Source organism: Anser cygnoides, chromosome 3 (assembly GCF_040182565.1).
Source record: "Anser cygnoides isolate HZ-2024a breed goose chromosome 3, Taihu_goose_T2T_genome, whole genome shotgun sequence".
Taxonomy (NCBI): Eukaryota; Metazoa; Chordata; class Aves; order Anseriformes; family Anatidae; genus Anser; species Anser cygnoides.
This window is the reverse complement of record NC_089875.1, coordinates 83,991,252-84,015,041: the sequence shown is the minus strand read 5'-3', so window position 1 is coordinate 84,015,041 and position 23,790 is coordinate 83,991,252. Positions and strand designations below refer to the sequence as shown.

Below are 23,790 nucleotides of genomic sequence, written 5' to 3'. Positions count from 1 at the left end.
TTCACGGGAGACAGAATGGCTGGGAAGCATCAGGAGGGGAATCTGAGAGGCTTTCAGACCCAAATGTTTGATCTTAATGGCCTCGTCCCATCTACTGCTCCTGCTTAGCAAGAGAGAAAATGCACCCACCTATGGCTGCCCCAGCGTTTGGGAATCCCCCTGCCGCTGCTGTAGCTGCAGTTAGTGCTGGCCACTGAGCAACTTCATCAGCTGGCACGTTTGACTACCAGCAGTAATTAGGCCACAGCATCACAAAGCTCAGTGCAGCTGGGAAGCTCAGTGCTTCTCTTGCTGTCCCTTGAGCCTGCAGCCCATAAAGACCTCTGCCCATAGCCAGACTTCTACTGGAAAACAAGGTTATTTGCTTATTTGGGTACTCCTACACTGCTGCCATTAGAGTGGTGACTTCCTGGAGGAGCTGAGGAATGAACGTACTGCCTATTCATACTGGGAAGGATGCTGAAAAGATGTTCTCACCAAGACTCGTTACCAGACTACTCTCTTATGCTGTAGGTATAAAGGAGTAACAGGAATACCGTTTGGCTTACGTCCTATCAGACATATGCTTTTAAATATATTTGGCAGACTGGTGACTTCGTTAAAGAGCTATTTCTATCCTCTATGTCTGCAATTAGAGCTCAAGCAGATGTTTAAATCAAGCTCTCTGAGGTATGCGCACTATGCCTTTAACGATTTCTAGATAAGTAATATGCAGGCAATGTATTAGTCTCGAAGGGGCTGAGTAGCACAGTGTGAAGATGCTACCGATACTGCTATTCGATAAAGCACGGGCAAGGAAACAAAGCGTTCACACGAGCAAGCACAAGCTGCATTCATACATGTCAATACTCACAAACAAGCTGTCCTCCTGAATAGATTCCTTGCTGAAGGAAGGCCTCAAAGGACTTTTTCTGGGATTTTAAGATGTGCACAGGCACTACAGAAGGAAGACTGAATTTTATTATTCCATGGAAAACCAGTGTGGCTGACAGCGGGCTTTGCTAATGGCCAAAAGAACCGTGCCCGTCTTTCCTGAGGCAAAAAGCCCAGTGTCACCTACCAACCCATGCTTACAGGCTCCTTAAGAGTGGCTGGAGGTGCACCAGTCCTGAGCTCCCCGCTGAACGAGTGAGGCCAGAAGCTGAAGACAGGCTGGGTCTCCCTGCCCAGGGACAGTGGTGGTCAAGGCCTTGACAAAAATCTTGAGCAGGTCTTGAGCAGTGGGCAAATTCCAGCTAGCCAGAAGACTGGATGGGTGGAATTGCTGCAGAGCTGTTGTGAAATACAGCAACGCAGGCTGGCACCTAGAAATCTGGCCCTTAGCTGAGTCAAAGTTTCAAAAAAGACAGCAACAAATGGGTCACAGGGGAATCTGTTTGGCATAAAGGAAATAAAGACCACCACCAAAAATAGAAAAGGTTCTATTGGAAATTGCAAAGGAGACACCAGAGAGTCTACAACAGTCAGATCATTTGCTCCAAGTGCTCAAGAAGAAGATGAATGTGGCAAGAGGAGCAGGAATTTGAGGTTAGATTTACCTCAAACTCTCCATGCACATACATGCATGCCAGCTTGGACAAAAGCTGAAGGTTAAGAGATACCTTGACATGTTCTGCTCATTTTTTCCTGATGTAGCAATGATGAGAATGAAAAATTCCTGGGCTGCTTCTGCTCCCTGCCAGGAACCAGAGCAGGTAATCCCCTCTCCTCTTCCCCCTCTTCACACACAAAATTTATCCCCTGGATGTGACTTTGACACTCCCAGTGAGACACAGGTGACCCCGTTTCCGTCAGACACGGACATCATTTCAGTGCTGCCTCAAGCCTGCCCACAAGCTCTGCCAAGCAGACAGAGCAACCCGAGTGCTCGCTCCATCAGCTCCAGGGGTGAGGAATGGAATTCGTCGAGTAAAGTGTTTGGATAACACCACTGTTGCTGAACATACCAAATAATCCTTTCCATCCTTCAGTGAGGTCTACGGAAGGTTGGCTAATGTGGGTGGAGTAATGCATCCGTTGTAGAGCATTCAGAGAATGAGTTCATCTGGATTTCTGTCGGATCTGCTACTTTAATGATGTTAAAAGCAGAAAAGGTATCTCTGTGTAGAGGAAAATGGGGGGAAAAAGTAAGAAAATGCAAAAACAACCTACTCAGAAGAGAGGAAGAGGGGAAAACATCCAAATTGTTAAAGGCACGCAGGGAGCAGGCAGCTCAGAGCAAGCAGGCAAATTACAGGTCGAAGGTGCTGCATTAGTGGAAATGGAAATGGAAGGGTGAGAAAGAGCAGAAAGGATGTGTGTCTGGGAACTGTGGGTCTAGCGCTCGCGCAGGCGAACACAACTAGCCTTGCAGGCTGAGAGATGGAAAATCAATTTCTTTTCTGGTACAAACATTGCTAATGGGAGCTTTCTGTTGCACCTATGGCTTAACCTTGTCTTTCCTTCCTTATCAAAAAAAAAATCATAAATAGTGTAAAATAAAGCAGAGAACAGTAGTAGAGGATCACAGAGGAGAGTATAGGATCATAAAAAAGCAGACTTGGTGGCAATCTTGAGAGGTCATCCTCTCCAGCTTTTATATATATATAGGATTTTTATGTGTGTGTGTGTGTATATATATATATATAAAGTTTAAACAAAACATAATCTCAGCCCTTTTCTTTTAAAACACCGGGGATCAGCTCTGTGTTTTGAGGAAAGGAAGAAAAAAGCATTGGCATGATGATTTCTGTAAATGACCAAACAAATAACGAAACTTAACTTCAGATGCTCGTTTTGTAATTTCACTTTCCCTTTATTTTCTTTGTTTGATGATATAAGGAAGTTTTACTGTTGCTGATCCTTTGTGCTTGTTTCATGGACTACCCACTGCTTCCTTACTGCCTGTCACCGGCCTGAGGTCCACAGGCTCAGCAGCACCGATCCACTTCATTCTCTGCCCCTAAGAAGGCTTTGTCGTGCTTATAGCTCTTGCTGACAGGTGTTTGTTCAGCCTGCTCTGAAATTTATGGAAGCTCCACTCCCACCCTACCGTGGTGCATCTATTCCAGCGCTCTGCTACAGAAGAGGCAGCAGGAAACCTCCTGGGAACGCAGAGGTAGAGTCCAGCCCCAAAGTCACCCCGCTAAGCTGGGCCTGCACCAGCTGTTCACAGTGTTGAGCATCAGCAGAAGGAGCTGAAGAACTACTCCTGCAAGTCACTCACCTTGCAACGCCTTCGCTTCTTGCCCAGTGGTCAGAGTGCTGATATGAGTGGTTTTCCAGGTCCCTATGAAAGAGACAATGAGAAAATATAGAGAGGTCAGAAAACCTAGCCTTGTGTGGTTTGGATAACCCGTCTCTTACCATAAAATGAGTAAAGAACATAGTATTGATACTCGTTGCTTTTTCAGGCTCTTCAGAAACAAGATGGGTAAGGCTTTTAATTCTGACAGCCCCAGAGCAGGCAGACGCAGCCCTACTGCCCTGCGGTCTGGGCAGGCTGGTCACTGCCACAACGGCTGTTGTAGTAGGAGTCATAGTGCAGCAGAGCCCGTGGTCCTCAGACTGGTGCAAGCACTGGTTTCCCACCTAATTCATCCTTCAGATGCTTCCAGCGGAACGGCAAATGTAAACCTGCCAGCAATAGCTTGCTTTCCTTTCACAGATCAACCAAGAGCAATCTGTAGACTGTTTGGACTGAACTTCCCTGGCGTAAATCCTTCATTAACGTGTGATAAAAATGGAGTCCTCTCCTCAAAACATCAAGGATCTGGACAGGGAAAACCCGTGCTGTGGAGGAGGAGGTGTCCATAAGGGAGGTGATGGGGTTTATCCAACATCACCCGACACATCAGGGGCAGAGCTAAAGAGCCAGGGTCTCCCACAGCCTGGTCTGTTGCCTTCATCTTCCTTAGCTTACTGATTTTAGCCTCTCACTATTTCGTGCCTATTATTAATTTTTAACTCCTCAGAACAAGAAATATGCCCCTATGTAAGCCTCTGGGTACTGCAATAAGTTATATTAAATGCAGAATCCTGTAAACAATTAAATACTGCTTAAAATAGACGTGGTGTGTAAAAACATCAGCCTAGATATTTATTTGCCAAGTGACTACAAAAGGAAAAGAAAAGACTAGATGGGAAGAAGCTCCTCTGGTTGATTTGAGATTTACATCTGACTTTGGCACGGGCTTTCCGAGTGGCTTGGGACAAATCCCTTTCCTTTCTGGGCTTCCCTACCTTAGCTGCCAAACACTCACTTCTCTGAAAGCGCCACATGTAAGTTACGTCTTCAGTAGGCTTCGTAACCTTAAGAATGCATGGTATTCTTTTTCACAGCCAGCAGTGGCAAAATCCCATCTTGTTTTGTGTTTGGGAAAACCACAAACTCCGCTTAATAACCCAGCAGCTGCTGAGAGTGCTGCTTTGCCAGCTGCTAATTGCTGTGGTCTCTCCTCCACAGCAGATGAATGGTTTTTGAGAGAGGGCAGACGCAGTTCACTGTTGTCTTTGTTACTTCAGTAAATTATATAATCTAAAAATATAAACTCAGAAGAATCCAAAATGACTTTAAAAGAAATGGCATCCATATTTCACCCATGCAACTAGTAGAGCATTTTCCATCAACTTCAAGCCAAACAGATAACCATCTCTCCCGTGCTCTCAAAAAAAGATCTCTTCCTCTGCAGCAAATGATCTTCAGCATTAATAAGTATTATTTCTTCGTTCAGGATACTGTTGTAACATTTTGGTCAAATCTTATAAAAATGAATTGAGAAAGCCAAAAGATTTCCAGTTGAGCAAGCGTTAGAAATGAAGTTATTTGTCCATGGCTACAATGAGTTTGCAACCCTTTAGTAGGTACAAACAAGGCACCGAAAACAGGATTCAATCCGTGTCTCATGCTGGCAGATGGGACACTGCCACGAGGCTGTTATCAAGCCTGTTCAACCTTAAAAAAAAAACAACCTCTTGTTTGGTAAGATTATATTTTATAGCAAGAAACCTGAACTTACCTGTGTGGCTGCGAGCGATTACAGCCGGACCCTCGTTTTCTAGTGGCATTAACCATCAGCGGTTCATTTCCACGAAAGGGAGTCGCTGCTCTAAGCCTTGAGAATGGAAACTGCCCGTCTCCCGGGCAATACAAACTAAACCAGTGAAACGTGATCGCCTCTTCCAGCACACCCTTCAACCCAGAACCGTAACGCGTCCGGTATCAGCAGAAAGATACCAGGAAACCCAGGCATTTGTTTAACGTCACGAGGCTTTATTTTCATCCTTTGAGCGCTCACCGGCGACCGCTCTCCGGCTGCACACCTCCTGCTTTTACGCTGGCAGAGGCAGGAGCTGCGGGCGCACACGCGCTGCAGCCTCAAAGCAGAGGGCAGAGACCGACAATAGCCCATGAGATACCACCAGCCCGAGCACAGAAAGCCTTAACTCAGTAAATTAATTCTTAAAGCCTGCTAAATGAATTCTTCGCAGCACAATTTATGTAGCTTAGGCTTACTGGGTCTTCCATTACTGTATGCAACCATCTGAGAGTTTTGTGCAGAGGAGGGTGTCACTAACACACGCGCCTGACTTGGCAGCTCGCTCCTGGCCCCAGAGAAGCCTCTGGGGGGTGACTGAAGGTGCCCGGGCTTGGAGCTCACCTGCTGCTAACACGGGGAGCTGCTGCGGGGCGAGAGCCTTCCTCCGGGCACGCAGCTCGGTGCCCGATAAAAGCCACAGCCGGCCGAGCCAAGTTTCATTCGCATCAGTAATTTAAAGGCCAGAGTGATGGCACGAATATTGTAATTACCTGAAGGGCAATCGCTGCGGGAGCGAGAAAGCTAGAATTTAACTTTACAGCTAGATTTTATTATAGCATTAAAGGCATCTGAGCAATTACAGAGATGAAAAAGAAAGCTGTAAAAGCCCCGGCAGCCCATTCTTTATTAATCAGAAATGCACGGTTATGATCGGGTCACTTAAATGTCAAAGCTGTTTAAGTGTCTTATGACACTGGCTGCTATATCTCCATCCAAACCAGTACATAAATGTTAGGCACTGCTGCTCCCCAATGTATTTTGGTATGCGGTGGTATTTATGTATGAAAAGACAACTCTAAGGTGCAGAAAGTCAAAAAGCACACGGATTACAGAGACAGATGGATTTTATTCTGTTAAACCTATGAAATTTCTACCCTCCAGAGTCCTGCCAGGAGCTGCATTCCCTGACTCCAACTTGATGGGTGCCCAGCTCTGAGCAATAGAGAAAACCCACCTCTGTGGATGTTTCTCTGCTCCTCCTTTTCAGGAGAAACTGTCTTTCTCCTTCCAGAGGGGATGGTCTGGGTTTTTGTTTTATTCTGTTCCCAATTGGAAACAATTTCCCCACTTCTTAATGAAAGTAGAACCCAACAAAATGCATTTTCTCTTCTGTATTGAATTCAGTTCAACAGGCTTATAACCTTGATCAGTAGCTGTAGAATAACAATTGCTTTAATCTTGGCTGGAAAGCATGGCTGGGGGATTTTTCTGTCTCCTAGAGACAAGGCTGGTTAACAAGTGTTTTATAAGACATATACATAATGCTATGAAATGCAAAAGATTTGCTTTAACAGATTCTCATTTTTAAAGTGTTTATTGCCTTAAAACTGTTTTGCATCATCAGTGGTAGGGGCCCAGCAAAGGCATGCTGCTGTCTGAAAACTCTGCTGTCTTTCAGCGAGGATGAGACGAATGAGCAACAGCAGCTGAAAAGCAGCGTAAGGGCTCTTGAGACTGACATGAGCTGAGCAGCGCATACACAGAAAGCTCTCAATGGCACCTCTGTCTATCTGGAGATCTGTTTGTTTCTTCTGCTACATTTATTTCCTCGATATGGCCTGAGTGAAATTACTGTTCCCCTTGCTATTAACTGTGAATTAGGCAGAGGAAGTACCTGTAATTCGTAGTTTTTTGCTTTCCCTTCCCACCCACTGTCCTTTCCCCCAGACTTGTTTAGCTTCTTCTGCCAAAAAAAAAGGTCCCAATTGCCAGCTCTAATTAAAATATAAACTCACAGTGTCTGAAACACTGCAAAAAGCAAGCAAAAAGGCATGCATTTACACAGTACGCATTCGTGTATGAAAATCCTAACAAATACATGGTGGAAATTGCCTCTGTCCCTGCAAGTCACACCTGTGCTGAAGTCCCAATGTTTATACAGAAGGAATAATTTTGTGTCCCTGGCAGATCTGTAACAGTGTGTCTCTAAAACAGGGGTAAGCTTATCCGCAGCTTGAGGCATCCTATCTTCATTTCGAAGACAGTGCGAAGCTCTCCCCTTTGTGTGGCACTTGAAACAAGCAGGAGCTGTGAGGTGAATCAGCAAAGACGCGGCGGCAGGCCGCTGTGCCGAGTGCTGCATTAGGCTGGCTATTGCATGCTAACGAAGTCTGCGGGTTACGGTATCAGATTCGTTCTGTTCTCCACAGAGACTTCTGCGGCTCAAACGATAAGGGGATGCGAGTCTCAGGAAAAGCAGGAGCTGCTATTAAGTTCTGAATGGCCACAGCATACAGCACAATAGTGAAAGCGAAATCCCGAAGGAATTCGTTTAAAAGGAAAATAAATCTCAGTGACAGCCTTGGGTTTTGAAAAGGAAGATTTTGTGTGTGTGCATTGACTTTACAGGAGAGATACTCGGATAATAAGATGATGGCTGACTTGTAAAGACTCAGAAATACCACAGATGTTTACAGTTTTATCCTTTAAAGAACACCTTCTATAAAAAGATGCCAGACAACTTTATAAGCATTGATGGACCGAGCTTTTCAACATCCTGTAGTGTCATACACCAAAATAATATTCACATTGCAGATAAAATAAAACACTTTCCCACAGCCATGAAGCAAAACTAGAAACAGCAAGCAGTCCGAGCTTCCCTCCACTGCAGAGCTAATTTGGATATTCAGCACCTGCATAATGCATGCTGAGCACCAGCACTCACACCAAAGCCCAAACCCGTTTCTAAGCCCCTCTCTTTGTATGCATAATGCCTTATCCCACGACTTTTCCTATGGAGAACATTTTCCCTCCAGCAAGGGGTGTTCTTTGTACAGTGTGTGCTTTTTTCCCCCATCAGTGATGTCTTTGGGTCTTATCTGCCCCTTATAGGAAAGATGGGAAGCGCCAGAGAAGTACCAGCAGCCTAACAATCTCTACCGCTGTCTGCATGGCAAAGTGGCTGTAATTTCTGGCATAAACCCATCCTACCACGACCTGGAAAGTATTATTATGGCCTAGGCTGACTTTAAGGCAGGAGTTTTATCTGTGCGGATGGGGTCAGTTAATGGCATCAACTGCTGCGAAGGGGTGCATGTACTGATAGAGAGCACGTCTCAGCATGGTGATGTAAAAGTTTTGTGTCCCCATGTAAAACGTGTCGGTTACTTTAGAGATATAGGCAGATTGTCTCCTGCAGTACTGTAAAAACTCTGCTTTCCCTCAAGAAAACAAGATACCCCCCAAAATATAAGGGTTACGCTAAAACTTGATATTAGCATCTTTAAATTACACAAGAACCAAAACAAATGAGAGCAATAATCTTCACCCAGAAGTGACTTTTTTTCTACTCAATGGATTCTAAACAAAATCAGCTGTGTGGCATATGCTGCCTAAACAATAGCTATGAGATTAGCAGATGGTATGTTGTGAATTAAATGTTGACAGAAAACACAAATATACCACTCAATTCTCTCCTGATACCAAAACTTATTTCCTTTTTTTTTTCACCTCGTGATATTTACACACAGAAAAAAAATCTTTAGATATTCCATCAGAAGGGAGACAAGTTAACCTGTGATATCCTACTCTGCCATCTTTCAGAAGAAAAAATAATAAGAATGCAGTTTGTTTACTGCAGAAGAAAACATGGAGCAAGTGTTTCTGCGAGCCTGGATGCCTTTGCATTTGTGTTCGTGCCCTGTCTCCCACCAAAGTCCTCTCACACATCCTCCAGAGGTGGAAACGTGCGCTGGGGTGGGTGAGTCCAGACACAGCTCAGTCTCTAATATTAAGCACCGCACTGCATTTCTGCCTGCCTAGTTTCACAATGGAGGACTAATTTGGGTTCTTTTCTATCATCCAGATAACGTTTTTTCCCAAAGTTTGAAATTTTCGCCTTTCTTTGTAAGGTCACTCAAACTGCCCAGAGGCTTGGACGCCGGTTGATGCGGAAAGGAAGGCACCGGCAGGCAGACGTGCCCGCATGGGCTTCATTTCCCTTGGGCTTTAGGTAAATTCATTAATTTCACTAATTCTGCAATCAGCAGAAAACAAAACAATGCAGCAAAGTGCCACCGCACCACTGAGATGCCCAAAATCTAGATTTCAGATCCAAATAACACAAAGGGGAAGCTTTAATCAAAACTTTTTTATTATTTTTTCTGCTCAGACTGACTGCACTTTCAGAGGCACGTGTGCCCCATGGACACACCGGGGAATTTTGGGAGGGTTTGGGGTTAGTTTTGGCGATACTGGCGCCGCCCCAGAGCCGCCCGGGGCCGCCATTTTGTGTGCCCCACCCCCCGCCAGCGCTCAGGGGACGCGGGGCGGCCTCCGCCCAGCAGGGGGCGCGAGCGCGCATGCGCGCCCCGCTCCCCCCCGGCCCCGGGAGGCCCCGGCGGCGGCGGGAGGTGAGCGGTGGGGGAAGGGCGGGGGGAGATAACCGTTAACGGTCGCCCGCCGCCGTGTGAGGAGGCGCTGAGGGGCGTCGCGCCCGCGCCTCGCTCCTTAGGTTCCAAAAGGTTTTTTTTTTTTTTCTTGGGAAGGCGGCCCCAGCCGACAGCCCCTCTGAGGGAGGGGGTTTCTGCCCTTTTCCTCGCCGTCCTCAGGGTTTTTGGTGCCCTTGGGACGCCTGTGGGGGGAGTGGGGCTGAGCCGCGCCGCACGCGTGGCGTTGTGTCTCCCTAACCCTGAGGGGAATTTTCCCTCACCGCCCTCCGGGCTGCCCTGGCAGAGGGTTTGGCCGTGGACACGTTTGCACGGATGGCCGCTCGCGTCTGACGTGCCCTTGTGCGTGAAAATGAAACCCGGGGCTCGGCTCCGTGGCTGCCTCGCTGGGGTGGCCCCACGCAGGCTGTCCTGTCACCCCTGAGGTTTAAAAATAAAAATAAAAGAATCTGCCCTGACACTGTTTCTTGTGGCAATGTTCATTAAAGGTTCTTTCAGACTGTGTTTTGTAGGCTGCTGCTAGGTCTGCAGGTAGCTAACACATTAGCCAAAGGTAAGTAAAAAACAAAAACAAGCCTACGCATACATTTAGTATTTAAAAGTACACGCTTCCAGAAGTGCATTTTAGAATGTGCAAATTTGACAAGATTGAAAATCAGTGTGCTTAAGCAGGGAGTCTTAGGCCTAACACCAGAAGCAGTCAGTATTATATACACAAATTAAAATTCCTGTTGGAAGAAGACAAGCTAAGCAGAGTGTGCAGTCATGCTCAGTGTATTTTTATTATTATTTCTAAAATGCAAATGACGTCTATTTTTCATTTTGTTTTTAGGAAGTATTCAACACCAATTACAATGTCTTCCAGCAAACCTCTGAATGAGAATGAAAAACCCAAGGAGAGAAATCCAGGACTGAGGGGTGTACAGACAACTATGTTGTTCAGAGCTGTGAACCCCGAGCTTTTCATTAAACCTGTAAGAAGCTTATTCCGAGAGAAACTAAATATGCTTAGAGAGACACGTTTGCTTTAAAATAATAATCACAATTCTGTGTGCATTATATAACTCTCTTGTTATGCAAACCACCCAGTAACATAACTAAAAATATTTTTGCTTTTTTTCCACTCTGATTGTTAAGAGCCCAGAATTTGCATTGTTTATTCCAGCTTTTATTTTACTGTTACATTCTCTGATTATTTTGTACCTAGTTGAGTTACTTCAGGAAGAAAGTAATTTGTAATTACTCATGATTTGACAGGTTAAGTAACAGGAGTCCTCTTTAATATTTGAAAAGGAAGAAATTAGAAAATGCAAATTTTTCGATATGAGAGGAGGGGCTTTTTGGTAGCTTTTCATTATTTTGGATTTTTCTTTTTCTGTTTTTAATATGCCAAAAGTTTCAGGAATCCAAAAATTCTAGTGCGCTTTCTTATATCCTTTATAGAACTCTATTACTGTCTATGTTTGTATATGCAGTTTTTTTTTCATTTATTAAATGAGTTAATTTAATTGTCGGTAAAACAGTCAGCTTCATCTTAGTTGATAGGGGGTAGCATAAGTTATTTCACACATTTTGTTGGACTGAGTCACCTGGTTCTGTGCTGTTAGAAAATCTGCTAGCGTCGTTAGCTCTGGCACCAATAGACTCGTAACGCTCACAAGGCATTCAAAAAAACACCAAAAGGTTAACAGAATGAGGCAATATTTACCTGTTATTCCTGGTGCAGAGTTTTTTAAAAGTTGTGATGAAGGTTGGTGACATGGCAGGGTACTTTAAAAAGGCTTTCATAAGGGATAATGATGTGATTTAAGTGTATCAGCCAATACTCTTAATTTGTTAGAGTATGTGCTTTTATAATTAAGTTGGTGATGCTCTGCCTTTATTTACATTTGCAGAACCCAGTGAAATCAGGAAGACTGATGAAATTTTGTGCACATAATAAAAATAGATTTGGCGATGATAAGTGATCTGTTCTAGAGAAATGTAATCAAGGTTACTTGGCAGGAGCAGGGTGCATTGTCCCGTTAGTATATCCAGATAAAATCTGGTGGAAGTCTGTAGTAGTTACCTTTAGAAATTGGCTGTGGCCAGTTCATCCATGCTCAAGCAGCACTTGGGACCTGTGCGCTGGGCAGTGGGATGTTCTGCCTCCAGAAATGGAGAGCCCTCTTTTTTAGAGGGAATTCCTCGTGCTACCATAAAATCATGTCTCCCTTGCTGCTGGTCAGAGCCATTTGGAGTAGTCTGAAGGAAGTCAGTGGTCATTGTTGCAGATATCACAATAGTTTACTCTTCGTTTTGTACACTAAGATTGAAGAACGTAATATTTGCAGTGAATGAAAAACGTTTTGATTAAAAATGCGTGCTAATTCTTTTTTTTTTTTGTCAGAACAAACCTGTGATGGCATTTGGACTTGTAGCAATTACCCTCTGCGTGGCCTACCTTGGGTACTTGCATGCAACAGCAGAGAACAAAAAGGACCTCTATGAAGCAGTCGACAGTGAGGGGTCCAGATACATGAGGAGGAAAACTTCCAAGTGGGACTGACGGCGTAAGGAACGAAATAAGCAAGTCATTTACAGAACTTTTTGAGGCAACTACTGTTTTTTCATCTGCCCACTAAAATATTGCTTAAATATCTCTGTTGCCATTTAATCCAGTTTAGGTGCCATTAGAAAATACTGTGCCTGTACAAATAAATTGTAATTATGATATATACAAACATAAAACTGGTTTTAAGAATTGCCATCTGCGATCTCCACAGTATGCCAGAAGAGACATGATTAACTTGGATGTGCAGTCTAGACTGCTGCATGCCTCATAAATTCATATAATGGTTCAAGTCATTTCTCTCTTTCCTTTAAGTGAAATTGGGGCTTTGTCTTTTATTTTTTAAGCAGGAGTACATACTGCATTGTGTGAAAAGCAAAAATTGGTCTCTTCATCTGCTGAAAGTTGATAATTACAGTGTTGCAGGTAAAATAATTTTAAAGCAAGCAAGGTCTGATAGAGATCTTTATCAAATGGTGCCTCTGTGAGCATGGCTGCAGGGCAGGTAGTAGTTGTGGCATTTCCTTAGCACGTGAGGAGGCCCAGCATGAGCTTTCCTGCTTCCCTTCACCTTGAGCAAACTGTACGGGTGGGTACTTTCCTGCTGCAGCGCTGAGGCCTTCTCCTCTGCTTCTCCAGCGACTTTGGTGTGTCAGACACTTCGTCGGCAGTATCCCATCTGCTAGATACTGAGCACGTGGTGGAGGCTGTGTGCCAGGCCGGGCCCTTTCCACCTCAGACCCTTACTGCTGTTCTGGTTGCTTTTTTACCATTCAGCAACTCATATTTACACTGTCATCATGGGCACCCAAGAACTTGAGAGCCTCCTTGTCGAACCCTTCTGGCCAAGGTGGCTTCTGTCAGGCCAAAGAAGAAAGAAGACGTGAAGGGCATCTGTTTTCCTATTCTGGGAGTTGCTTGTGTTGTGTTTTGTTTTGTTTGTTTGTTTGGAAAGTGTGTTTTTTTTTGTTGAAGATAACAAAAAGGTGACCGACTGCCTTGAGGGACAGCAGTAGCTCTATGGGATTTCTCTATCTCCATCTAAATCCATTGTTTTGAGCCTCTCTGTTTTTCTTCCTGGCCATGTTTTATAATTACCGGTATCCAAAGTTCAGCTTGGCCTTGGTTTAGCTGCTTCCTTCACAGGAAGGGAAGTGAGCTCTGTCTGTGATGAAGCTATATAAAAGCATTTTACAGCCTTTAAAAGCCCCTCTGTGAGCCTAGAAGGCTCACAACAGCAAGGCTCTGGGGCACATCCAAAAGCTTGCAGGTAAGCAGACTACTTGCCTTTTGATGGGTAAAAGAATTTCCTGGTAAATTGATTAAATACTCAGAACCACTGGATGCTCTGCATAGCCTGTAGAATATGTTTTGGGGGTAGGATGTGATGGATCATTACAATTAACCTTGTAAGAAGGGTTACACAGGATTTTAGCTCCCTTCAGATCATTAAAATTCACGAGTCTTGTATATTTGCATGAATTTAACTAAATCGTTCCAAAAACAATGCTACAAAAAGCATTTTAACGGGTTTTTCTATAAGCTTTTAAAACACATTGATCCTTCTACCTGCAGATGATTCATGGTGAGAAAGCGCAGTCTGTCTCATTTTCATATTTGGCAAAAATGTGGAATTTGGGTTCTTAAATTCCGACTTCTGTTTCATGAAATGAATACAGACTTGGAAGTTGCTGGGGGAAGAAAGGGAAGTGAAAGAGGAAGGCATGAGGATCAAGGTGGCCAGACTGAAGGAGGGATGAATATTGAGACGTGTTCATATTTATAAGTATCTTCTCTGTATTTATTCGTGTTAGGTATTGTACAGGCGACTCTCTTAATGCTATCTATACACATAAAAACTATGTGTGAATTGGGATTTAAGCAAAAAAAAAAATACACCAAACAAAACGACACCAGTAACAAAATTTGCTCACTTTAAAAGGACAGTTCCCTTTATGCATCTGGAGGATAAGTAAACAGCACCGATACAGCCTCTTTTGCCCTGTTCCTCTGAATTTAGTTTTCAGTATAACAATAAATATTTAGAAGAGATGATAGCTGGCCTGACAGGAACTGCAAGAAAACGATTTCCTGGGCAGAGGCTTTTTCAGCTTTTTGGCAGTCCCTCATCATCTGTGCTTTTACATCTTTACCAGTAAGGGCAGCAACATGCTATGATTAAAACATCTGAAGCAGTGGCTATTCTTCTGCTCCTAAAACCTCCTTCGAGTACACGGGTTGCATCATGGAAATTCGACAACAAAAAAAAATGCACTACAAAGCCCTGCTGCCGAGCTGCGAGCAGTGCGGGAGCTTTGTGAGCACCGAGTCCCGCCTGGTAACAGTTGCTACGTCTCGGGGCTGGAAGGGGTCACCTCATACAAGCCTCCCTCATCATCTGCCTGCATCACCCGCGTGTCGCCGAGCTCTCAGCATGTGCGAGTCTGAATCTGGAGGCAAACGCTTCAGATAATATGAAATAGCAGCCGGTGATTTGTCTCCCTTCCCCGGCTTGCGTGTTGTCTGTAGCAACAAGAAGCGTTTTGCTTGCAAGCAAGAGATCTCTCTGGAACAGAGTCCTGGCGTTTTAGTGAGTGTATTACAGAAAAATCCTAGAACACCACAATGATCAGAAGTCCAGATCTGGAATCCTTTGTTTGCTGTGCTGTATGTTCAAAAATAATACCACCACCGCCTTCTAACGTTACTTTTGATCGGATCCGGGAGTATAAGCCCTTCAGGACACGGTATTACACTCATCGTGATATACTGGGTGAGTTTCTTTCTGGATTCCTTTCCTCGCGAGCTCAGATTTAGGAAAACTCAAAGTGTGGCAGTATCCACATGTTTTTGAGAGTCAGGAAGGCACCCAAATCTTGATAAGGAAACTGCACCGACCTGAATATAAATCAATGCTACGTGTTCAGAGGGAGGCGGGGTCAGCTGCCATGTGGTGCATGAACGCACTCAGATTTGTGCATAATGAAGTGCAGAACAGAATTCGCTCTAAGACTTAGAAAATGTTTTCCAAAGCTTGCTTACTTGGGAAAGAGCTACGCCTATCTGGCATTTGCAAAGATCATCCTCTCATCCTTCAACAGGACACACCTGGGATATTTTATCCTGAATCCTAACTTCTTGTACCTGATTCTGGCTGCTGACCATAGCTTGAGCCTCTAAAGAGGCCGGGTTCAAACTGTATTTACGGCAACAAAGAGTTTCCCGTTGGTATCGATTGAATAATGACCAAAAATATCTTTCATCCTGCTAGTTTTAGCATGGCTATCATCCTAAATCTCTGTGTTGTATGTTACACATTGCACAACTTAAACATGAGCACAACTTAAAAAATAAAAAATTATCATAATTACCTAATTATCATAGAGGTTTCTGATCCCTGGTATAAAGTTTTGTAGGAATTATATTGTGCATTTTAATTAACGTGGTGCAAGAGGAGTATGCTGGGTTTGTACTTTAAACAATGCCAAGAAATCATCGATCCATGTAGTGAGAGCCCCAGGGACTGGGTGAATGCCGGACATGCCTCAGGAGACAAGGCCTCAGCCCTGTGTTGACACACACAATGTAAAACACGTCCAGAAGGCCACAGAAAGTCTTCTTATTTTCTCACTACTGCTTAACGTAATGGACTGGGGCAAAGCGATGCAGCCAGGGCCCAGCATACTCGTTACGATTTCCGCGTTGTTGGACTTGTTCAGTTTGCTGATTTCAGTCACTTGACCCCTTTGTCCCGTCCGTCTACCATTTTGCGTGTACTTGGTGTGAGCTCCACAAAAGGATTGTGTCCACCCAAGAAGTGGAGTAGGGAAGAAGACTGACGTCAAACTCAGCCCTCCAGTGGCTGTTTGAGAGCCTGGTCTCATTGTGGCTCTGGCTCTTCTTCATTCTCCTAATAACGCAGGGTAAGAATGTGTGACTCTTAGCCCCGCCAAGGACGGAGAATGGGATCCAAAGCAGTGCTCAGGCCAGGCACTGAGTAGGAGGGGAGGATCTGAAATCCCACTTTTGGGGAGGGAGTTTGGGGTTGCAGAAAGTCGACTTGATCCACTTCCCCCTGCAGCAGCTTCTCCTCTTGTGGGCAACGACTGGTGCTGAAGATCATTCTCTGAAATGAGTTAGCAGAGCTACCTACTTTCTTGCACAGCGTGTCCACAGGAAGAGATGGTGGTGCTGGTATTTTACTTAGACTCCGTCCATGTTGCTAAAGGAAGCAATCCGTGTCTTGGACCCTGTGAAGCAGCTTGGCACGCCTCCATGCTGCTCCGCTCCCCTTTCCAGAAGGGATTCGCTGTGTTCCCGCAGCACTGGCCTGGGCCTTCCTTGGGTCTTGTCTTGGATGAGCACAGCAGCCCCAAAGACGGAGGGGGAGTTTTGTATGTGCATGCCCTGTTCCAAACACCTCAAAAATGCCCACCTTGGAATATCTGTCATGTGCCCCAACGGTGGCATGAAGGCACCTGAGCACCTTCCTCAGCTTTGAGAGGTTCAAATTAGCACCTTTCAGAAAGAAGATTGAATTATTCTGAAGTCCTGTGCCAAGGACCTACGTCTTTTCACGTTTCCTATCCTGACTCCATGGGTAAGGCCCTTTGTTAAAACCTAACTTCTGTAATTACATTTATAGAACTGCATAAGCAATAATATGTTTTTTACCTCTACTTAAATATATGTGAAAGGGAACTGCGTGTGTTTTAGCCTCTTAGTGTATATCTATGGGACCAAAGGGGCTAGGGCAGAGTTTTCAGCATTCATTTGTTCACTGAGCATGATTCGTTTCTGTGGGTTGTACAGAGATTGGAGCGAGCATTCAACAAGAGCAGCATGAAAGGAAGGAAGCAGAGATACAAGAGCGCATAGAAAAAATGAAGGCTGAACTTTGGTCTCAGGTAAATTAAATTGCACTGTTGTCACTTAAATGACAACTATTCTTTGGAATAATTGCTCTAGCATAAAGACAGTTAATAAAGATCTCTGAGGTCACCCCTACAGAGCTGTCGTTAATTTCTGCTCATCCTTTGCTCACAGATTTCTCTGTGCAAGTATTTCCCCAGTTTCCGATCGCAACAAAGCCTACTTTGAATCAACACCAAATTTTACATCTGGCCAGAAAATGGCCTTTAAAGAGCACAAAAGTTAATGGTTGGTAACGCTGTTCCCCACGGTGCCGTGTAAGATTCGGAAACTGCCCTTTGTGTTATATATATACGAATGGTGGTAATACTGTGGCAGCTCAATGCTATTGCTATTGAGCACATTTTAACAAGACGTTAAAACGTTAAATGTGATGCTCTGATTAAACTGCCAGAGGGGCCAAAATGCGTTTTGCTGTCTGGTTTTAAATTCAACTTGCCCTGATTTTTTAAAGAGAAAATTCAGAACTATTGATTACATAACCTCTGCTTTATCTTAATAGGACATTAATAGAGCACGAACAGCTATACTTACTTACATAATAACTTCTTTTGAAGGCTGAAATGCACAAAGAAGATGCAGTGGATAAAGCTCTCAAAGAGGCAGCCGCTAACCACAGTACATTTGTACAAGACCTTAAACAAAAACTTGGAAAGGAAATAAGGGTATGAACCAGTTTGCTTTTATTACCTCGGAAATAGCCAGCACGACAAAATCATTTTTTGGACAACCAGGAATGTCATTCCATGTTAAAATATATGTATTTCTTATGCTTGCCATAACCAAGACCTTCATTCATTTCAACTCCAACGTCAGGTGAAGTGGTTGGCCTGAAAGATGACTGGGTTTCCTTTGTGCCAGATGGGATGTGAGCTTGGGCTAGCTGGATTTTTAGTTCACTTTCAGCGTGTTCCACTTTTTTTTTTATTGAATGAAGTTGGTGGGCCTTGTTGGAAATTCCCCATACTGCCCTAGCTGCTGAAGCTGATGAGGTGCATGTTTTAAGGGCAGTTAAATACAGGCTTAACTTTAACTCTGTTCTGAAGCTTTGTGCCCATAAAGCTAGATATTTATCTGATTTACTGAACTTGGAGCCCAAATGGTGTGGAGGAGAAGGAAAACTGCCAGCATATGTATATTTCTAAATTAAGCACACCAAGTGCAGCTTTGTATTTCTATATACACTTAGCACATGCTTTATATGGCTCTTTGGACATCTGAGAGAAGACTCAAAGACACACACAGCATCCGTGCGCTCCTCGGCCAGGCGCTGCTCAGCACCTGCCATCCCGCCAGCGGATGAGGTGCCCCCAGGGAATCGCTCGCTGGAGCGTTTTCCTTCGGAATTTTATCGTATGCAAGTTTCTAAACAGCTAGCTGTTTATGCTGCAGACAGTCAAAGCAGTGTGCTTGGCATTTCAAGAGAAAAAGCAGCGAGGTTTACAGTGGTCTTAAGTTTCTGGCAGAGTTCTTTTTATGGAGCTGCTTTCCAAGGCAGCTCTGTCTTTTGCTGTCACAGCATCTGCCAACAATAGTTGGCAGAGGCTCGGTTCCTTGTGTTTAACCATTCAGTTACTTGCCGTAAGCCTATTACATATCTTTGCAGCCCTGAGTGCTCAGGGTTTGAACATGTACTATTTGTACGGAAAAAAAATACTAGCTCAAGTGCAGAGCAGAGGCAGAATTCTACATCTGAAACAAAAGAAAAACCAGACGTAACTGAAGTAATGACAAGGTGTTTCAGAGTTGGTGGTTTGTCTTTCTTGCAGTTCATTTTAGCTGTGAGCTAACTGCTTGTAGCTCGCAGAGGCGACGGCAGAAAATTTACTCCACCTAAGCATCCACCTAAGCAAATAGCCAACAACGTGTCTCAAAGCGTGATGGAAGCATTTTTATGTGTAGGCAAGGTCACCTGTGGGTTTGGCACAGCCTATCATGGCAACAGAGGCACACTGAAATAGGCTGAGCTGTCTGAGATTCCCCATGTATGTATGTCCTTCCAGACCACCTAATAGTGTTGTCACCCCTCTATTTACCAACCCAAGCAGTGTCTTGCTGGCAGGCATACCAAAGACTGGAATCCTTCTCCATCTCACTAAACCATGTCACCAGCCACGTGAGCTTCTGAAGAAAATACATCAGTGCCTTTTATTTACTGCCTTAAGCAGAAAGCATGGATGATGTGGAATGATGCTCGTAAGGACAGAGCAAGAGCGTTAGTGTCCTGTTTGCTGGAGATCAAAGATGCAGAGAAGCACTTAGTAATGCCAAGCAAGGTGTTACGCAGATATCCAATGGGACTGATGGGGTGAGGGGGGGCTGCGTGGAAGCAGAGGGCATGCAATGGGGAAGTTTTGTAGAAAGCATGGTACTAAAATGGCAGTTTTCACTTCTGGAACTGGCAACAGGCAGTCATGAAGATACCTGAATATTTAAAAACAATTTAAAAATAGCTCCAAAATTTTATTCAGGGTGGACGTATTGCAGTGTGTTAGTTACTGTGGATACCCCCACACAAAACTCCCAGGAGATGGTATCAGTTACCTCTGTTACACCACAGTCCTGAGCTGCTGACTAAGCTCTGGCCACTCTTAAGCTAAGACCCTGCAACAAGTCACTGCAAGTGCCCCATAATGTTTTCCTGAAGGCTGTTGTTCTGCTGAGCTTTGCTTGAAGACGACTGAACAATCCTGTTGCTCACATCTACTTTTCACTTTGCTCAAGGAAGCGGTGAGGAAGGCGAAGGTAGAGATGCAGCAGTACATGGAGGAGCAGCAGAGGAGGGAGGCTGAAGCTGCAGAGCAGCGCATGGCGCACAGGCTTCGGTGTGCCCTGATGGAGTGCGCACAGGAGAAGATTCAAGCAGTGGCAGAAGCCAGGAAGCAGGAGCGGGAGGCGGCACTGAACGAAGCAGCCAGGCAGCACAGGTGCTCTTAGTGTTTCCCCTGACTCGGCTGGTAGATGTGCTAAAGGAAACAACAAAAATTCCATCAGTGTAGCAGGTCTTCTAGGAAAAGATCAATAGACTCCTTAGAAAAAAACTATTTGGAAATAAGTGACTAGCAAGAGTCCTAGGCCCCCTCTGCCTCACTGACTCCATGTACAAGTAAAACATACTTTGTTCCTAAATGCCAGTATCCTAAATCAAATTGAGGACCCAAAATTTTTGTTTTTTATGGCTGATTTGCAGTCATTGGAAATCAGTCATGGGCCTGTTGTGCCATTCAGGACATCTATGCAAAACTGGAGAGAAAAAAAGTGTTTATAAGGAGATCTGCAGGGTGAAGCAGAATATACAAATACAGAAAAAGTTATGTGAATCAAACGGTTTTGATTTCATAATAGTAATACACCCCAACCCACAAAAATGAATGCATTTCGTTTTTGAGAGCGCAAATGACAAAATAACTATAGTTTCATAGTGAAAAGATCAGTTCTTCCAGAGTGTTCCATTTTAAGATGCTTTATTTTCTTTTTCTGGACAGAGTCACACTCAAATTTTGATCCACTACATAGTACCTTCATTTTCACCATTAACACCCGCCCTTCCTGACAGAGATAAATCACATTCTGCATAAACTTAGCTAGCCTCTTTAACTTCTCATGTTAGTAGAACGCCAGCTCTGGTGAACAGCACCCATAATATTTTGGCTTAGACTTTCTGCCCTTTATTACTGACCTGCTCGTACAAAGATGTTGTCAGTACAACCTAATCAAAGTTATGGATGAATCTGTAGTCTAGAAATCAGCTCTTAGATTTTACTTCAAACAGCATTTTTACCCTGGGGGCAGAATTGCTAAATCTCTATTTGAAAATTAGTGTGAACTTAAATGCCAGCTCAAAGAGAGACCTGAATGAAGCATGAAATACTAGGCCTTTAACTTACATTTTTCATTCGGAAGTAGTCGTGGTTAAAATATCACTGGAGACACTTGCAGAAACAGAATCTTCTGCAGCTGGATACCCAGCTACCTTTCTCTATATTACCAGTGTCATTCTTTTATACTGTTTTGTTACACAAGTTCTGATTTCATGTATATTTGTAGTTGAATAAGAAAGGTTTTTGGAATAGACTTAAATTGTTTTCATTTTAATAATATTTAATAGCAGGTTTTCTCTACCATTTTTCTCTTCCTTTTTTTTTTTTTTAATAGAAAGCACCTAGAGCAACTCAAAGAAGAAAGCATGTTAGCTGAGGCACTATATCGTAAGAGAATAGATCAATTAAACAAAGAAAAATGTAATGAGATGAATATTGCCCTGAGCATCAAACAAAAAGAGAATCAGATTGAGATTGAAAAGCAGCTCAAAGAAGCAGAGATCCTACATCTTGATGAGCTGGAAAGAGTGATGGCTACGCTGAAAGCAGCAGAAGATCAGGTAAAGACTCTCATGCAAAAGCTGGAAAAGATGACAGCGTGGAAGGACAGCCTGGAAAGTGAAATACAAGCAACAAGACAAGCTTTTCAAAAGTATATTGATGCCACATTTCCTGACCTGTCCCCTGGACAAGCGGATTTTATTCTGCCTTTCCGAACAACATTGGAGCAGAGGGACACCCCAGAAGAAACGGAGGGAAGTGACAAGGAATGTGAGAGAAGGAGTACTGGAAGCGTGAGATTCACAGCCATGGGTAAACAGAACTTCAAGTAGGTGATGCTGAAAAATAAAGTCATGTCAGTTCATTGCATTACATGAGCGTGGTTGGAATGATTCAGAGAAAAATAATCAGGAGTGATAAGCCTTAAAAATTATCCATTAATCTCTCTTTTACAAATGCTAGGGAAGAGGTTAGAACATGTAGCACCTGAGGAGGTTCCCACTGAATCCTTCCTTCCTGAAGAGAGTCCAGAAAATCTATCTTGTAGTGAAGCATCAGCACTAGGACTGTGAGGACTGGTGGCTCTGCCCTGAATACTCATGTATGGAGTCACGCAGACAAGCTTTGAACACCTGTGGCATTTGTTATGAGATTTACATGGTGGCTATTCTATGCAATTTCAATGAGAAACGCTCATTATCTCTGTATCCATTCATGCCTGGTCATTTGGAGGAGTAAAACCAGCCTGAGGCAGTTCAGTGTGAGAATGAGGGTTCACGGGGAGAATCTGGTAATTTTCTGTAATTAATTATAGAAGATGACCCAACCCATGCTTCTTCTATAAAGTGGATCCTCTTGTCTGTTCAGGTGGATTATTGCACAATTTTTGAACTGTTACTTAGAGGGAAGTGAGGTAGGACAGGTTTGGAACTGGCTTCTGTTGTGTTGATGAATAAAGAGAAGACAGAAGGCTGAAAGTCATTACAAATACATTAAGAATGTAAGGAGAAACTTTCCATCCATCCTCTTTGGATGTGAATTTGTGACAGCAGCATTGTGTATCAACCTATTTTTGCAGATATTTTTCTTCCAATTTTTAAATGAAATAAAATTCTTAACCAGAGCACCTAGGATTTTCTAGCAGGGATCTACAGATCTCCAGAGCACTCCAGATGTTCACATTACCAACAGTTTTAGCAGCACTTTATGCTTATGCATGTGAAATCTTTCTCCACTAAGAGGTTCAACAGACTGTACTTTGTGACAGCCAGTAATGGGGAGAGCTGGTCTCCACCTCCATATAGGACACTGCCACCTCCAGGACGTCCTGGTGCAACCTCAGGAGGAGGAAATAACGGGCAGGGTGAGGAACAAGGGGCTTCAGAGATGGAAAAAAGCAGTAAGGGGACACACTAGGGTCTCCAAAATCCTTTGCAGGGAGCACTGACCCTCTGGACACCACCGAGGAAGCCCCATAGGCTGGGCTATCTACTAAAGCTTTCTATCTCATGCTACCTGTTCATCTGGAAACACTGTAGAATAACTTGAGAGTGAGCTGAGGAATGAAAATGAGCTGGTCTTTCCCTTTACTGCAGGTGACATAAAGTGTAATACCATGAATTCTGTATGCATCTTGTTTAAGAGAATCTTTAAAAGAGTAATCTGTGCAGCCTTCTTTTCCTTAAGCTCAAAAACAACCCCAGAAAACAAAACAAAAACAAACCAAAAAAAAAATCTGAATGAAAATCCATCACTCTACCAAACCAAGAAGCAAAGACAAATGAAGTCACTGGTTTGTTGTGGAACAGCTTAATTCACATGAAGTTCTTTGAACAGATGTTTGGCATGCTCTGGCACTATTTCTAACCTAACTGCCTATAAAACCTTACCCCACAGAATTGTGGAAGCTCCTTCTGTACAGCTAATGCTGGCTGTTCACTTTTCCTCTTACAATCCAGATGAAAAGCATCCAAACTTTGCTTTCACAGTTGTCTAATCAAATGCATAAACTGCACAGAGCCCAAGATAAAACTCCTGTTTACATCTTACAGTTCTGCAACAGCCTGAAACACTCCATAAACTCTCTAAACTGATTTTATAAAAACATTTACATGTGTGGTAAACATAAAAGTCTTTTGAAACTGCACCACTAAAATTAACTGGAGCCCTTGCAGCTGCACCATGAAATAGCTGAAGCTGGGGAATGCTGTCGGGTTAGCTGGCTGAGGGCACATCTTAGCACACACAGTGGATCCTCATGGACCGGGAGTGAGACCTGTAACCTGTGAGTAAATGGGAGA

General features: G+C 43.8%; 3 protein-coding genes across 21 annotated transcripts in view; 2 read left to right on the top strand and 1 right to left on the bottom strand.

The window, feature by feature from the left end:
• GJB7 (gap junction protein beta 7) overlaps window positions 1-23,790 on the bottom strand; it is a 35,661-nt gene that overhangs the window by 2,834 nt on the left and 9,037 nt on the right. For 3 of the 16 annotated variants that reach the window (XM_066994557.1, XM_066994558.1, XM_066994556.1), the window contains 2 exons: window positions 3,206-3,268; window positions 854-2,099 (listed from right to left, as the gene is read on the bottom strand). The gene's annotated coding sequence lies outside the window, so the exon portion shown is untranslated. Of the gene's footprint in view, window positions 1-853; window positions 2,100-3,205; window positions 3,269-4,997; window positions 5,683-23,790 lie in introns of those variants that run through there. The other 13 variants (XM_066994568.1, XM_066994567.1, XM_066994559.1 and 10 more) reach the window with 12 other exon arrangements.
• On the top strand, window positions 9,523-12,528 carry SMIM8 (small integral membrane protein 8). 4 transcript variants are annotated; one of them, XM_048079836.2, is made up of 3 exons: window positions 9,523-9,649; window positions 10,518-10,659; window positions 12,075-12,528. In XM_048079836.2, exons 2-3 carry the CDS (start codon window positions 10,540-10,542, stop codon window positions 12,231-12,233), a joined length of 279 nt encoding a protein of 92 aa, XP_047935793.1. In that variant the 5' UTR covers window positions 9,523-9,649; window positions 10,518-10,539; the 3' UTR covers window positions 12,234-12,528. The 4 variants fall into 4 exon arrangements, with proteins under 4 accessions (XP_047935793.1, XP_047935794.1, XP_047935795.1 ...); XM_048079837.2 differs by having other exon boundaries at window positions 9,626-9,760; XM_048079838.2 differs by lacking the exon at window positions 9,523-9,649 and adding an exon at window positions 9,687-9,750.
• C3H6orf163 (chromosome 3 C6orf163 homolog) lies at window positions 12,673-21,862 on the top strand. The gene is made up of 5 exons (XM_013180159.3): window positions 12,673-15,009; window positions 17,049-17,143; window positions 17,726-17,833; window positions 19,893-20,095; window positions 21,324-21,862. Exons 1-5 carry the CDS (start codon window positions 14,862-14,864, stop codon window positions 21,820-21,822), a joined length of 1,053 nt encoding a protein of 350 aa, XP_013035613.2. The 5' UTR covers window positions 12,673-14,861; the 3' UTR covers window positions 21,823-21,862.

Excerpts from the sequence above, each read along its gene's own strand:
- SMIM8 (XM_048079836.2), top strand. The coding sequence starts at position 10,540 with ATGTCTTCCAGCAAACCTCTGAATGAGAATGAAAAACCCAAGGAGAGA. Across the intron at positions 10,660-12,074 it reads CCGAGCTTTTCATTAAACCT|AACAAACCTGTGATGGCATT; the intron begins GTAAGAAGCTTA and ends TTTTTTTGTCAG.
- C3H6orf163 (XM_013180159.3), top strand. The coding sequence starts at position 14,862 with ATGATCAGAAGTCCAGATCTGGAATCCTTTGTTTGCTGTGCTGTATGT. Across the intron at positions 15,010-17,048 it reads CACTCATCGTGATATACTGG|AGATTGGAGCGAGCATTCAA; the intron begins GTGAGTTTCTTT and ends TGGGTTGTACAG. Across the intron at positions 17,144-17,725 it reads AGGCTGAACTTTGGTCTCAG|GCTGAAATGCACAAAGAAGA; the intron begins GTAAATTAAATT and ends CTTCTTTTGAAG.